At 50.1% G+C, this 12,907-nt stretch overlaps 5 protein-coding genes across 5 annotated transcripts; 3 read left to right on the top strand and 2 right to left on the bottom strand.

Annotated features, from left to right (window-relative positions):
* Positions 1-707: 707 nt before the first annotated feature.
* Positions 708-2,170, top strand: V2A60_004248 (S-adenosyl-L-methionine-dependent methyltransferase; the record flags this gene model as incomplete). The annotated part of the gene is made up of 4 exons (XM_083255569.1): positions 708-1,225; positions 1,278-1,459; positions 1,527-1,636; positions 1,694-2,170. 4 exons carry the CDS (start codon positions 708-710, stop codon positions 2,168-2,170), a joined length of 1,287 nt encoding a protein of 428 aa, XP_083111695.1.
* Positions 2,171-2,532: 362 nt separating this feature from the next.
* Positions 2,533-4,318, top strand: V2A60_004249 (uncharacterized protein; the record flags this gene model as incomplete). Its single annotated transcript, XM_083255570.1, has 2 exons — positions 2,533-2,796; positions 3,680-4,318. 2 exons carry the CDS (start codon positions 2,533-2,535, stop codon positions 4,316-4,318), a joined length of 903 nt encoding a protein of 300 aa, XP_083111696.1.
* Positions 4,319-4,675: 357 nt separating this feature from the next.
* Positions 4,676-5,829, bottom strand: V2A60_004250 (uncharacterized protein; the record flags this gene model as incomplete). Its single annotated transcript, XM_083255571.1, has 3 exons — positions 4,676-4,817; positions 4,872-5,347; positions 5,431-5,829. The coding sequence occupies 3 exons, from the start codon at positions 5,827-5,829 to the stop codon at positions 4,676-4,678; spliced, it is 1,017 nt and encodes a 338-aa protein (XP_083111697.1).
* Positions 5,830-7,830: 2,001 nt separating this feature from the next.
* Positions 7,831-10,041, top strand: V2A60_004251 (fungal specific transcription factor domain-containing protein; the record flags this gene model as incomplete). Its single annotated transcript, XM_083255572.1, has 3 exons — positions 7,831-8,115; positions 8,181-8,818; positions 8,880-10,041. 3 exons carry the CDS (start codon positions 7,831-7,833, stop codon positions 10,039-10,041), a joined length of 2,085 nt encoding a protein of 694 aa, XP_083111698.1.
* Positions 10,042-10,542: 501 nt separating this feature from the next.
* V2A60_004252 (FAD-binding oxidoreductase) lies at positions 10,543-12,370 on the bottom strand (the record flags this gene model as incomplete). Its single annotated transcript, XM_083255573.1, has 6 exons — positions 10,543-10,811; positions 10,886-11,094; positions 11,153-11,477; positions 11,529-11,681; positions 11,740-12,071; positions 12,117-12,370. 6 exons carry the CDS (start codon positions 12,368-12,370, stop codon positions 10,543-10,545), a joined length of 1,542 nt encoding a protein of 513 aa, XP_083111699.1.
* Positions 12,371-12,907: the final 537 nt, after the last annotated feature.

Raw genomic sequence — 12,907 nt, forward strand, 5'->3', positions numbered from 1 at the left:
GCCGCTTGAGTATAGTAGCAACTTATGTTGAACTGATTTAAAATGCTAATCTGATTTTATTTTTCAATACTGGGGAGCCAGCTGTTTAAGATATTTTGAGGCCAACTTAATATAATATGAACGCTGGGCACATCCACGCAGAGGGCCGCCAATGACCGAGTCCACCAATAACCACCAGAAAGGTCTTACTCGTCCTAGTTGAGAGGCCTTGCATATTGCCATACGTTCTATGACTGCCGTTGACTGACTTTCTACTATCGGGCTTCAGCTCGGCGCAGCCCTATGCTTGTATGCCATTTCGGGTGGCGCAAGCCGAACCCGCAATATTTCGGTCGAACAGAGCTATTTGCCAAGCGCAAGCGGAATCTAGCAACCGAAAAGAAGCAAACGAAAAACGCGCAAGGCTTCCTAAATGCGACTTCACCCCTTCAAGTCTGATCTAGGGCTTGCTCGGGTCCTGCCCGCATGATTATGTCATGTCTTTGTTTCGGCCGAAGTCTGATCCAGCTAACTAACAGGTTCACATTGCGCAACATGTGGTTCCCGACAACTCGAGTGTTAAAATTGACGAATTTTATATAGAAGTATTCTGGATTTCTCACTCATGATAATGTTTATACAAGGCGAGCTTCTAACACTAACGCTCGCATCAATCCACCTCTACGCTCCTCGCCTCACGTTACGCTACCGAATCGAGAATCATAACCATGCCATCGCAAATTGATGCCACTGGCGCTATTTTAGCTGCCCCCAACCTCCTAGCTTTAGCAAAAAATATTGTTCAGAAAACTGCCGCTATAGTTGAATACTTCGAAGCGAATGGTCTCTCTCAGCCCAGCTTTGACGCTTCCTCGCCCGACACGCCGAACACGACTGAGTATGTCGCCATCTACGACAGCCTGCAGCAATCTCTAGATGACCTTTCCATGCTGGTCGCGGGACCAAAGAAGTTTCTGCGCACATTTGTCTGTCAGGCAAATGATCTAGCAGCATTGCAAGTGGCTTTTGAGTTCAAACTCTTCCATCTCGTGCCCGCGCAAGGCGATGTCTCATTCCACAGCCTTGCCTTCGCCGCGGGGCTAGACGTTGATCGCACGGCGCGCATTATGCGCATGCTTATGACGCAGAAGATTTTTGCAGAGAAGCGTCCTGGCTACGTCTCCCACTCCTCCATGTCCTGGAAGATTGCCGAAGACCCGGAAATCCACTGCGCAGGCCACTACACGTAGGTTTATCGCTCCTCGCACCCCGACGTATATCTGACGAACACTCTGCAGAACCGATGAGATGTTCAAGGCCTCTGTCGCTACAGCTGACAGTCTTAGGTCTTCACCCATGCTGTCCGATAGCGTACACTCTCCTTTCTACACTTATCATGATGTGCCAATGTTTGGATACTACAAAAATAATCCAGTTCATGCCGTCCGATTCGCTAAAGCCATGACGGGTGTTGCCAAGTGTGGGTTTCCGGCTCTTTGGTGTACCACGTAAAGTATTTCTTGCTAATTAGCTCTACAACAATACAGTGGATCGCCATATCAATGAGCTGCGCGACTGCTTTGACTGGGGCAGCCTGAAATCCACAGTTGTTGACGTTGGAGGCGGCAACGGATCTACTTCTATCGCACTTGCCCAGGTTAGTGCCGTACAAAACGATAATACTTCACCGAACTTTTGAGAATAACAAATTCAGGAATTCCCTCACCTTAATTTTGTTGTCCAGGAGGGTTCTCTCGACTCCATCGGCCAGGGTCTGAAGCTCTGCCCTGATTCCCTGCGGGGCCGAATCTCCTACCAGCAGTACGACTTCTTCACACCGCAAACCCAGCGAGACGTCGGCGCCTTTTTCATCCGCCAGTGCACACACAACTGGAATGATGCAGACGTTGTTAGGATCTTCCGCGCATTTGTCCCTGGTCTCGAGGGCAGCGCGCCTGGCACCCCTCTTCTCATCAATGATACCGTCATGCCTGAGCCTGGAAGTATTCCTCGCCACGTTGAGCGCCAGCTACGCCAGGTGGATATCCTGATGATGATCGGTCTTGGAGCCAAACAGCGGTCGCGCTTCGAATTCGAGGCCCTTCTTCGCGAGGCTGACCCTCGCTACAAAGTCAAGAGCATATATTCAGAGGGTCCTATGGGCCTAGTTGAAGCCTACCTCGATAGATAGACCTCTATGCAGATGACTGAGTAATTAGCACTCCAAGTTAGTTTTATGTATTTTGAAAACAATTCTGCGGCTTGAGCTTGCTTTTTTGTGCGAGGTGCTTGTAATTGCCTTTATGATGTTGCAGTGCGAATGGACTAAAGTCGGGTTCGAAGGCTGTGGCGCCACTGAGCGCGAACTTTCGGCCGAAGTTCTTTCTCTTTCAAACAGTAAATTTTGCCTAGATTATATTTCTATCCCAGATGAATCCTGAAAGCCCCTGCCTTGTGGTATTGTCGTGTTTTTCTCGTCACCAACCCCTTTTAAACTCCCATTGTTGTATCACTGCCTCGCTACTCTTCCACTACCACAGGACCAGAGCCAGCATGGATTTGCTGAGGGTAGCTGCCGCATCGACTTGGTCCTATTTTTCCGACAATGCAACTCTCTCATATTGCAACCTCGTTTCTGCCCAGGTGCCGACATACACCAATGTTTCTGCCTTGGGTGAGAAGCTCTCTGCAGATGCCGAAATTCTGCTGCCGGATAGCGATCGTTATCAGCACGCCACTAGGCGATGGTCCGTCCTAGAGGCGCCGACGATTTCATTCGTGGTGGTTGTGGCCACAGAAGAGGACATTGCCCAAACGGTAAGTAACGCCGGATCATGAGTGCAAAAGAATTTTCGTCATCCAGCTTACTGCCCTGCTTTTTTTTTTTTTTGGCTAAATCTCTGGCGTGTAATCAGGTCAAGTTCGCGAACAGCGAGAGGCTCCCTTTTCTCGCCGTCAATGGAGGACATGGTGCGATACTGACTCAGGGCAATATGAAGTATGGCATTGAAATCTGGTTGAACAAGCTAAATACCATCAAACTAGCCAATGACGGCAAAACTGCCACCATTGGTGGGGGTGCCTTGTCCAAAATGGTCACTGACACTCTGTGGCAAGCTGGAAAGCAAACTGGTAGGGCACTATGCAGCTATGATGGCTGATTACATTTCTTCTCTTGATGATAGAAACTAAACTCCATATTACATTCTAGTTACGGGCTGTTGCGAATGCACGAGCATTCTTGGCCCTGGTCTCGGCGGTGGCCATGGCTTCTTACAAGGCCGCTACGGACTCGTCTCCGACCAATTTGTGTCAATGCGGTTGGTAGATGCAAACGGTGACATTCTTGATATCTCAAAGAAAACACATCCCGATCTTTGGTGGGCGATGCAAGGCGCTGGTCATAACTTCGGCATTGTCACGTCCGTCGAATCCAAAGTATATGATGTTGTCCACAACACTTGGGCGTACCAAAGTTTTATTTATACGGGCGACAAGGTTGAAGGCTTGTACCATACCATCAACGAGAACCTACTTCAAAACGGAAATCAGTCAGTGGAAATTCTGAACTATTCCTTTTTCTTTAATCACCCGGGAATAGACCCTGACAAGGCAAGTTCTACCTCACCTTCACATGCTTGCCGAACGGAAGCATGTACAACCTTGCTCAGTGGTACAATCTTGATTAACAAGTTTCTAGCCAGTGATTATGTTCTACATTGCGCAAGAAGGTGCAAAGGTCGTCGATTCCAAGTACACTAAGCTGTTTGAAGATCTTGGAGCTGTGGTGACAGATAAAGGCTCCGGGGACTACACTCAACTCTCGGCTTGGACTGGCAATGACAACCAGTCGCCCCCGTGTCAGAAGGCTGGCCTCGCCAACGTTCGGTTTCCCATCGACCTTGAGACATATTGCATCGAAACACAGCGCATTGTCTACAATCTTTTTGCTGAAGGCACCAAAGACACCCCAGCTTTTGCCAACTCGCTCTTACTCTTCGAAGGTTACTCGACTCAAGGCGTCAAAGCAATTAGCAGTGAATCTACAGCCTTTGCATTTCGAGCAAATAATCTTCTCGTTTCCCCGCTGATTACATATCAGAGGGACGGCTCTGTTGCGCTAGACAAAAAAGCTGCCGATTTTGGTAAGTCATTGAGGCAGGCGCTACACCATGGCAGCGGGCGCAGCGAAATGCACACCTATGTGAATTATGCGTATGGGGATGAGTCGCTGAATAATGTTTATGGATACGAGGAATGGAGACAGGAGAAGCTAAAGAAACTGAAGAGGATGTATGATCCGCATGGGAGATTCAACTTCTACGCACCTATTGCGTGATCGAGGCGGTGGTGAAACAGCGGCACCAACGTCGGCATCTACAAGATCGTAACACGATGGCTAGAGTATTCTGGTGACGGGCACAATAAGAACAATAGCAAAACATCTCGATGGTAAAATAGCTTCTTGTGGAGGTAGCTTCACAGAGAAATAAAATTTGTCCGATCCCCAAATATCATGCCTGAATAGTAACTAATGTCGCCACTGACAGCTGCGGTCGTGAAAGTAACCGGACTGCTGTGGCACGTGAGGGGAATACCTTGCGTTCACAAATGATATCGCCATACTAAGGAGAACTCCAAACAGAAATGAACATCAATTAAAGGTAATTGGGCAACAAGTTAGAATGTCTCGAAATCAATTGGCCTCAATCTCCTGCCTGTCGAGCGCCTCCAACATCTCAGCGGGGGGCGCTTCTTTTCTCAGCAGCGCAACAGTCTCATTCCAGAGCTTCCGCTGCAATTCCCCACCCTTCTGCGACAGCACAAAGGGAGAGGCTCTGTGAGAATGTTAGAATAATGGTTTGCCTGGCAAGGCCATTGCTTCTGCTTACTTCTTGACCTGCTGGTCGCTGAGGTATGCTCCGTGGTGAGCATCATGTCTGGTTGCGGCATCGGTAATTACCGACGCGCCCTGGGCAGAGGTCCATGCGATCAGCTTGACAGCGCTGCGGGCCGACTCATCTGAGCGATGAAGGCTGCTGTCGCAGAAACCGGGGTTCACGGTGTTGATCACGATATCGAGCTTTAGCTTGGTAGCACGCGCGTTGAGCTCACGCATCCAGAATACGTTGAGCAGCTTGCTGGTGCTGTAGCGCTCAATGTTGCTCTTGTCCTTTCCCTTGAAGCACTCCTCGTTGGCGTCGAGTGCTTCAAGGATGTTTGGCGCGCCCTGCTCACGGAACTTGGCCCAAAAGTGGTTTTCGGAGGAAACAATGGTGAGGCGGGTAGGCTTGGCAATGCTTTTGGCGGTGCGGTCCAGTGGCTCGAGAACATAAGTGGAAACGAGGGCGGTGCCTAGGTGGTTCACCTACAAGTAGGAAAAGAAAAGTATTTCAGCAGCTGCGGCCAGTAAATGAAGCTTCCATATCAAATATACAATCAATGGCTCACCTGAATATGAGCCTCATGACCTGTCTTGGACATGACCCGATCGACAAACTTGACACCAGCGTTTAGAATGGCGATATCGAGTCGACTCACGTCAGCGATTCGCTTGCCGAAGTCGGAAATGCTTTGGAACGAGTCGTAGTCTAGAGGCCAGACTTCAACCTCAACACTAGGTGCAGCTTTGAGGATTTCACTTTTAGCCGCTTCGCCTTTGGCAGCATTTCGTGCGGTGATGATGAGGTGTTTTAATCCATGTGCAGCGAGCTCCTTGCTGGCGTCGAGACCGAGACCGGCGTTAGCACCAGTGATGAGCGCCGTTTGGCCGTCAAGGCGCACTGACGCCGCCAGCGGCTTGGGCTTGCTGGTAAGCTGTCTGTACAGAAAGCCTGTGAAAGAACCCATTGCGTTTGCTGTTGTTGAATGGAACTACGGTGGAAAACTGTGTTGGGGCGATTTCTATTCTGATGGCGTACATCGAGAGAAAGAAAAAAAGGAAAAGCAAGGGAAGACGCAACAATTTTACTGAGCTGGTGTTGTCTGCCTCAAACAACCTGTTGTCACGTCCTATTGTCGGATCGCTAGCCTGTTTCGGCCGACGAAATTCGGCTGAAGGGTACTGTAGTCTCGGTGCTGAAGTGCTGGCACACAATTGTCACATCGGCCTTGCCTTGTTGCGGGCGTCCTAGCAGGCGGCCTGGTCCGCGCCGCGTTGCTGCCTAGCTGCCTATCTAATGCCTAGCTTCACGAAGCTGTGTCTGGTTATGCAAAGTTGCCCAGCTAGCCACTGCAGTCACATCCGTGATCACAGATTGGGGGATCACACATTGGGTAGTTAGGGGAATCTTCGTTCTTTGGCATTCCAAGTTACACCCTTCCTTAGCATTAGCCCAAGGTTGAGTCCATCGGCAACAGTCATTTCTTAATACTTTGCTCTACTCTATCTTGATCTGAACACTGCCTCTCTTCGTATCCTGGTTTACGCGAGAGAATTATTGGAAGTTTCCCACAAAGGCGCTTAGTATTACCTGATTTGCCGATAATACATCGCAAGACGAAGCTTTGTACTCGTAACCAATCATTCCTATACGTGCCTTTAACCCTTGCTTCATCAATCAAGAATCCTGCGGGGATAACCCCCACTCTTTTAGCTTGACGCTGATCGCTACCAGTACGCTGGTTTTGCTGATGAGCATCTATTTTTGGAGGTTATTGTACGGATACCACTAACGTTGTTGCAACAAGCTGGAAAAATGGGGGCGGGCTCGGTTAGTTGTTGGGGGATTCTGGGGGCGAGGCGTTAAGCGCTATGGGGTTTGGGGCCCCTTCCTTAGCGTTCTTGAAATCCCTACGGATACTCCTATGGTCCTACCCATCAGCAGGATCCTATTCCTCGTGGACTTGATTTGTTCGCAATGCTGCACGGTGTCAGTCCAGGCCAATCCATGGCCCCCAGCTCAAAAACAAAAACTACATCAGGCAACCACTTTGCAGTTCTCGGACTCCGTATCGCACAGCTATGAGTAGGCTAGTGCCAGATTGCTCCTGAACACTGCAGCTTCGGTTGTATTTGCCGTTACAGCCTCTGAGCGCGAAGGAAATCACGCTAGCAATAACTGTTTACCGAGCAACCCTACTGGCTGCAGGGGGGGGTCCGTAGTGGATTACTTACTAATACATAACGAAAACAACGGTATGCTAAGTAGAGGTATCTTTACAGCATAATTTGCTAGTAGAGGTACCTCTTCTAACCCATCTTACTTGAGATCCCTGTAGTTAGTTATTCACCAGCTCGTTACTTATATTTATCTAGCTTGCTAGCCCGCTGGGTGGGTGTAGAAAAAAAAACTGGCTGCCTGGGCCACAAGACTCCACTGACAGCCTTATCTCACACAAGCTGGAGAGCAGCGGACCTCGCTGTCCATCCAGAATCTCGCAGGGCTACTCGTGCCACGCCCCACTTAATTGGACCTCGCGAGACTCAAACCACCTAACAGGCCAACACCTGGATTCACCTTGGCTTGACAGCTTGGTCTTTGCAACTTGCTTACATTACAAAGAAACCCTTTGACGGGGCGTGATTCTCTTTTGCTTTACCCCCTTTTCTATCCACCATGGGGAAGAAGCCGACTCGTACAAGCACTCGCAAGGTGACGTCCTGTCTTGCCTGCTACAGGCGGAAGCAAAAGGTGAGATGGAGCGAAGAAACCGCCATGAACAGATCTCTTCGCTTCCCTTCCCGACGTCGGATGCTAAGACCACGGTGCCCCCATCGATTAGTGTAATCGTAGATCTCCCTGCAACCATTGCACCCAGAGGAGACGACCGGAACAATGCGTATATCTTGATGGTGCCACTGCCAATGAATGCGCAAGCGAGAAGCAAACTGGGGCTCTGAAGTCGGCCATGGACAATGACGCGCCGTCAGCTGCGTTCACCAACACCGTACCAACTGGGAACCCGAATCAGCCACCAGATGCTCCTGTTGACGGAGCAGGGACAACCACGGATGGCGATGTCATGACTGACAGCCGCGGCTCCGAGCAAAATACTGGGTCAGATCATGATATCGACGCATCCGTGCGCCCCCAAAGACAAGAGCCTGTTGTTAGTCGTCGCCTGGGGCTTTCCGAGGTTTTTGGCTACTCGGAAGACAGCGACACAAATCTACTAGGCCTCATATACCATGTGGTGCGTGCTTCAGCCTAACACTCTGAACATCAATGACGTCCATAGTACTAACATCTATACTTCAGGGAGGATCAGTGCATTACCCGCACCATAGTGGCCGTACGGTAACTCTCCCGCAGGACCGCCTCGGCTTCGTCAGGCGGGAGATGGCGAAGATGCCACCGCGCCCGATCCTGGACTTCCTCCTGCAATTTTTCCTCACTGAGGTAAACTGGATGACCCAACTCATTCATCCACCCAGTTTTATGCTCTATTACGATTCATGGTGGGCTAAGCAATCCCCTAAGCTACTAGACGAGGATATCCATGTTACCCATATTGACTTTACGGTTCTTATCCTTCGGACGTGCGCATTTGCCGCTCAGTTTCTCCCATCACCTACCTATACCGTCGATTCAATTCGCGGTATGCCACTAAGCCAAGTCCGCGAGGTTTGCAATCCTATTGGAACCAGTCTTCACGGGGTGGCCGAGACGGTCAATGAGCGAGGTTCCCTATTCCGCGTTCAGCACCTTTGCTTTTACGCGTTCAATCAGGCTTGCGAAGGTCGTCTAGGAAGCTCATGGGCGCTCCTATCCAGCTCGATACGCGTTGCTCACGGGCTCGGGTACCATAGGCTCGCAGGTAGTGACTCGCTTTTAGGTGATCCGCTGGAGCGAGAAATGCAGCGCCGGGTATTCTGTAACTTATATGTTTGGGACGGGTAAGATTCTTTTTCAAAAACAAGGATTGATGGGAGAATGTTTTATTAATTATCATGATAGTCTCCTATCTCGGCAGCTTGATCGAGTATCTTCATTTGGAGATAGTTTCAACATGGGTAACTTGCCCCGTATGCATCTCACACCCGAGGTCGAGTCGGAGAGTGACGCCCCGGAAGCCTTTACGGAGAGGATTCTGCAGGCTCGTCTGATGGCCATGTGGTCATGCATCAAGAAAGCACAGGGAGAAGATGGCACCTTGTACGATCCTACCCAGGCGCAAGAGCTGCATGATTGGTTGCAGAAAGACTTTGTTGAGACTCTTCCACCAGCCTTCTCACTGACGAATCCTGATTGCAAATGGGATGAGCGGCTTCGACATTTGCCTAAGCAGCGGCAGCTGATCCGTGCCACTGTTGGCGAGTCTATCTGTCACCTATTCCGGCCGCTCCTCCGCCTCGGCATTACAGATGTTCGCGCCATGCCGATTTATAAGCAAGTGCTGCTTCAATCGCAAGCTACAGCACTGACCCTTGCTGCATTCAGCATTCTCGATGCCTCAAACAAGCTACATAGTCTAATGGGTGCAATGCACACACGCTTGCCTGCTGTCGTCATATATCCTTTTGAAGCAGCCGTGACCCTCGCTCTTCTTTGCATCAAAGATCTCGTGCCACGAGAAGCAGACGTCGGGGTGCCGAGTGCACAGCAAAACTTAAAAATCCGAACAAATAGTGTGAGCACTGTCACTGCCTCTTCGACGGAAGACTTGACGGCTACCGTGCAAGGAAGGTTGCTACAAGGCCAGCCTGTGTGCTACGAAACTTGCGTTGCCGCTGTCGAAGAGACACTCAATTGCCTCCAAAAACTCTCTGAGATCAGCGTCCTAGCAGACGGCGCTACGGACAGCTTATCTCGGCTTCTCTCTACGATCAAGAACATGTCCAAAAACGGCGTTGTTGATAGTATTAACATTGCCAGTACGGATATAGCCCCCTCATCTAAGGCGTCATTGGAACAGTCACAGCATGTGTTTGCGAGTGATTCGGATATGAGTCTTTTAACCTGGGTATCAGCAAGTCCTGGCTTGCATACGATCAGCACAGCCGACACCACAGTTGATACACTGGCCAGTGAATGGCCGCCTTTTGCGCTGTCTCCGCTCAATGACATGTGGGATCCGGCGGTTCAAGATGGATTACTGAGTGATTGGAACAGAAAGTAGAGCATCTTAGTTGGTTTTTAATTGAAAATGTCGTTTGGCGTTTGCCTTCATGTAGTACTTGGGTCTCTGTTCAATCCACTGCTGAGCACACCCCCACAGCAGTTAAGTATTGTTGTCGAGAGTGTTTGGGCTAGCATAGTTACTCAACAAAGCTTTTTTTAAAATAGTTTCGCAGACCTTTTCTATCGCATCCCATGGTGACGGATTTGAAGCTCAGAATAAATGCCAGAGCCCCAACGCCGAACCGTTTATCCTTTGGTATGCAGCAGCGGGCTGAGTCGTCGCTCGAAATCCCTCTTTAGTAGGCTTCAAAACATAAAAGCCACATGAAGTCTTGCATACTTCCACCAACGGTCTCTAATCAGAAATCCATTACGTTTATATGAGGTTTCATAAGACACCAAACTTGGCAAACCAACATAGATAATGTGTACGGACGGCGTATGAATACCATGGTCTATTACCATGAAAAATGTAATAATACGGCAAAATACTCAAAGCCTAATTCAGCTTAAAGCCACCAGGCACGAGCTTCTGGAAGACGCCATCAGGATCGTACTTGGTGCTAACAGCTTGGAGCTTCGCAAGGGTGTCTGAACCAAAACTCTGCAGCGGCTTTTGAGTTGGAGAAGCGTCGTTAACAAAGATGAACGGGTCGTAAAATCCCTTCATTTTGGTGTAGGCTTCAATAGCATCGGTGCAATCCTGCACAATTTGGAACACAGCGCCGTCGTCCTCGCCATTGGCCCAACCAGCAGTAATACCCATCCCTGGTACCGAGTCAGCAACAGATCGTTACGACAGGATTCAAGGACCAGCAGCTGTGTGATTTTTGGGTACTTACAGAGCTGTGCCTCTGTTCTCACGCCGAGCGGGTCGCCGCCTACCTGTCGGTTGCTGGCTAAGACCATGCTCTTGGAGATGGGTTGCGCCATCAGTGCAAGAGTGCCGCTTGTAAGCTTCTGCATGCGCTCATTAAAACTAGAGACGATATCAACGACACCTATGTAAGTGTCCTTATCCAGCAGTGCAGTTGTCGCTGCGTATGTCCATCTAGTCCACTGTTAGTTAGCGCGGCAACGCCACGCATCAGACGCTATCAGTTTCATACCTTGGCAGAAAAGGCAAACCCGCACCAGCAAGATCATAAAAGCTATCATGGACCTTTGTATAATCGGCCACACTGGGAATTTTGAAGAATGCTTCAAACGCAGCGGGCTTGGCAGTAGGTTCCAAGTAGGCAAATGTCGCGAGGATAGTATCATTGGTCAACGCCAGGTACGGGAGGATCGCCGCCTTCCCATCCAACTGCCCCTCGGCTTGGAAGTCAGCAAGAGCGCCCATAAAAGCCTTCGCCTGATCTCCCGAGTAGATGACTAACCCACCCCAGACCTTGCCCATGGGATAGGTTCGCTGATTGAGGTGAGTGACGATACCTAAGACATCGGTAAGCCAGCGTTTGATTGTATGAGCTGTAGCTGTCTTACCGAAATTATTGTTACCAATGCGTAGGCCGTAGTACAGATCGGAATTCTCGTCGTAGCTGGCTTTGACGTGGCTGCCGTTGGCAAGCATGACCTCGTAAGAGATGACGTTCTGGCAGGCCCAACCGTACAAGCTGGAAAGATGAGATAGGCCACCTATAATTTATTAGCTACTGCGGGTCATTCAATCTCAGATTGGAGCAATTTTAAGTACCGCCACTGGCGAGCGCAAGGCCAACGTCGTTGAGACGTCCACCAACGACAAGGCGACCGACATCCATAAGGGAGTTATACACATCACCCCAGCGATTTCCCATGCCGGAGCGCTGCACTTGGGTGTCTGGGTTGTACGCCAGTTCGTTGAATCCGGACATGGAGATTAACAAGCCTTCGTCAATTCCGGCAAAGCCGTGAAAAGGGGAGTGGCCGCCACTTCGGATCGCAAATTTACACTGAGTCTTCTGCGCAGCTAAAACGGCCGCTTCAAGTTCATCCACAGACGTAGGCGTGTAGATGCACTTGGGAGCAGTCCATGCGCTCCCAGACCTATGATCATCAGCTTCCGATAGTAGAAACGGCGGCGTAACTTACCAGTGTGCATGGGCTTGCTGCGTATAAATTGACGCATTCGCGTCCAGAGTGGCAATGCGCTCTGGGAACCCGGCACCCAAAATGTCACATGCAGAGGGACAACCTGAATCGGCCCTCCCATCCAGTGACGGGAGGAGCGTAGCACGATTCGCGTTGATGGAATCCAGGAATGCGGACATGTCCCCCGTTCGGCCGCTCAAGGCAAGACCAACAAAGGCGGACAAAGCCGAAACAGTGTGCAAGGTCGATTTCATTGTGGTTAGTTTAGTATCGCAAGCTCAATATCGCGTGTTGCTTGCTAAAATAATTTTTCAGAAATGTGACACTGCTTGTGGCGGTTATTATTTATCTACTCTTCATTAAATCCGCAAGCTGCCTGAAATAGACCACTAGGCAGACCGAGAACGGGTTCTCGGCACCGTCATGGGCAGGACCGAACCGGATAATGCAGCCAAGCCTCATCGTATCTGCAGGGGAGTGCAACAATAAGCAGTCGAGTCCTACTATCAGACTTCTGCCATGCTGACGGACTTCGTGCCGAGTAACCAGTCTCTGTGTTTCATTTGCTCAACTGAGGCTCTCAGGAGGCAAGGCTACGTGCGGGTGGGCCGACGGCGCAGGCACCGCTCAGCCTAGTTGTCGGCCGTAATTCCTCGGCCGATTTGCAGGCGGAAAGCAGTCGGTTGATGCGAAGATTGCTTTCAGCGACTGTGCAATTATCATCGGATTCAGATGCTATCCTACTTTCTGTATTCCCAAGTAGATGACTTAGGGGTTCGACACAAGTAAAC

The sequence above is a fragment of the Cordyceps javanica genome, chromosome 3 (assembly GCF_051103115.1).
Source record: "Cordyceps javanica chromosome 3, complete sequence".
Lineage (NCBI taxonomy): Eukaryota > Fungi > Ascomycota > Sordariomycetes > Hypocreales > Cordycipitaceae > Cordyceps > Cordyceps javanica.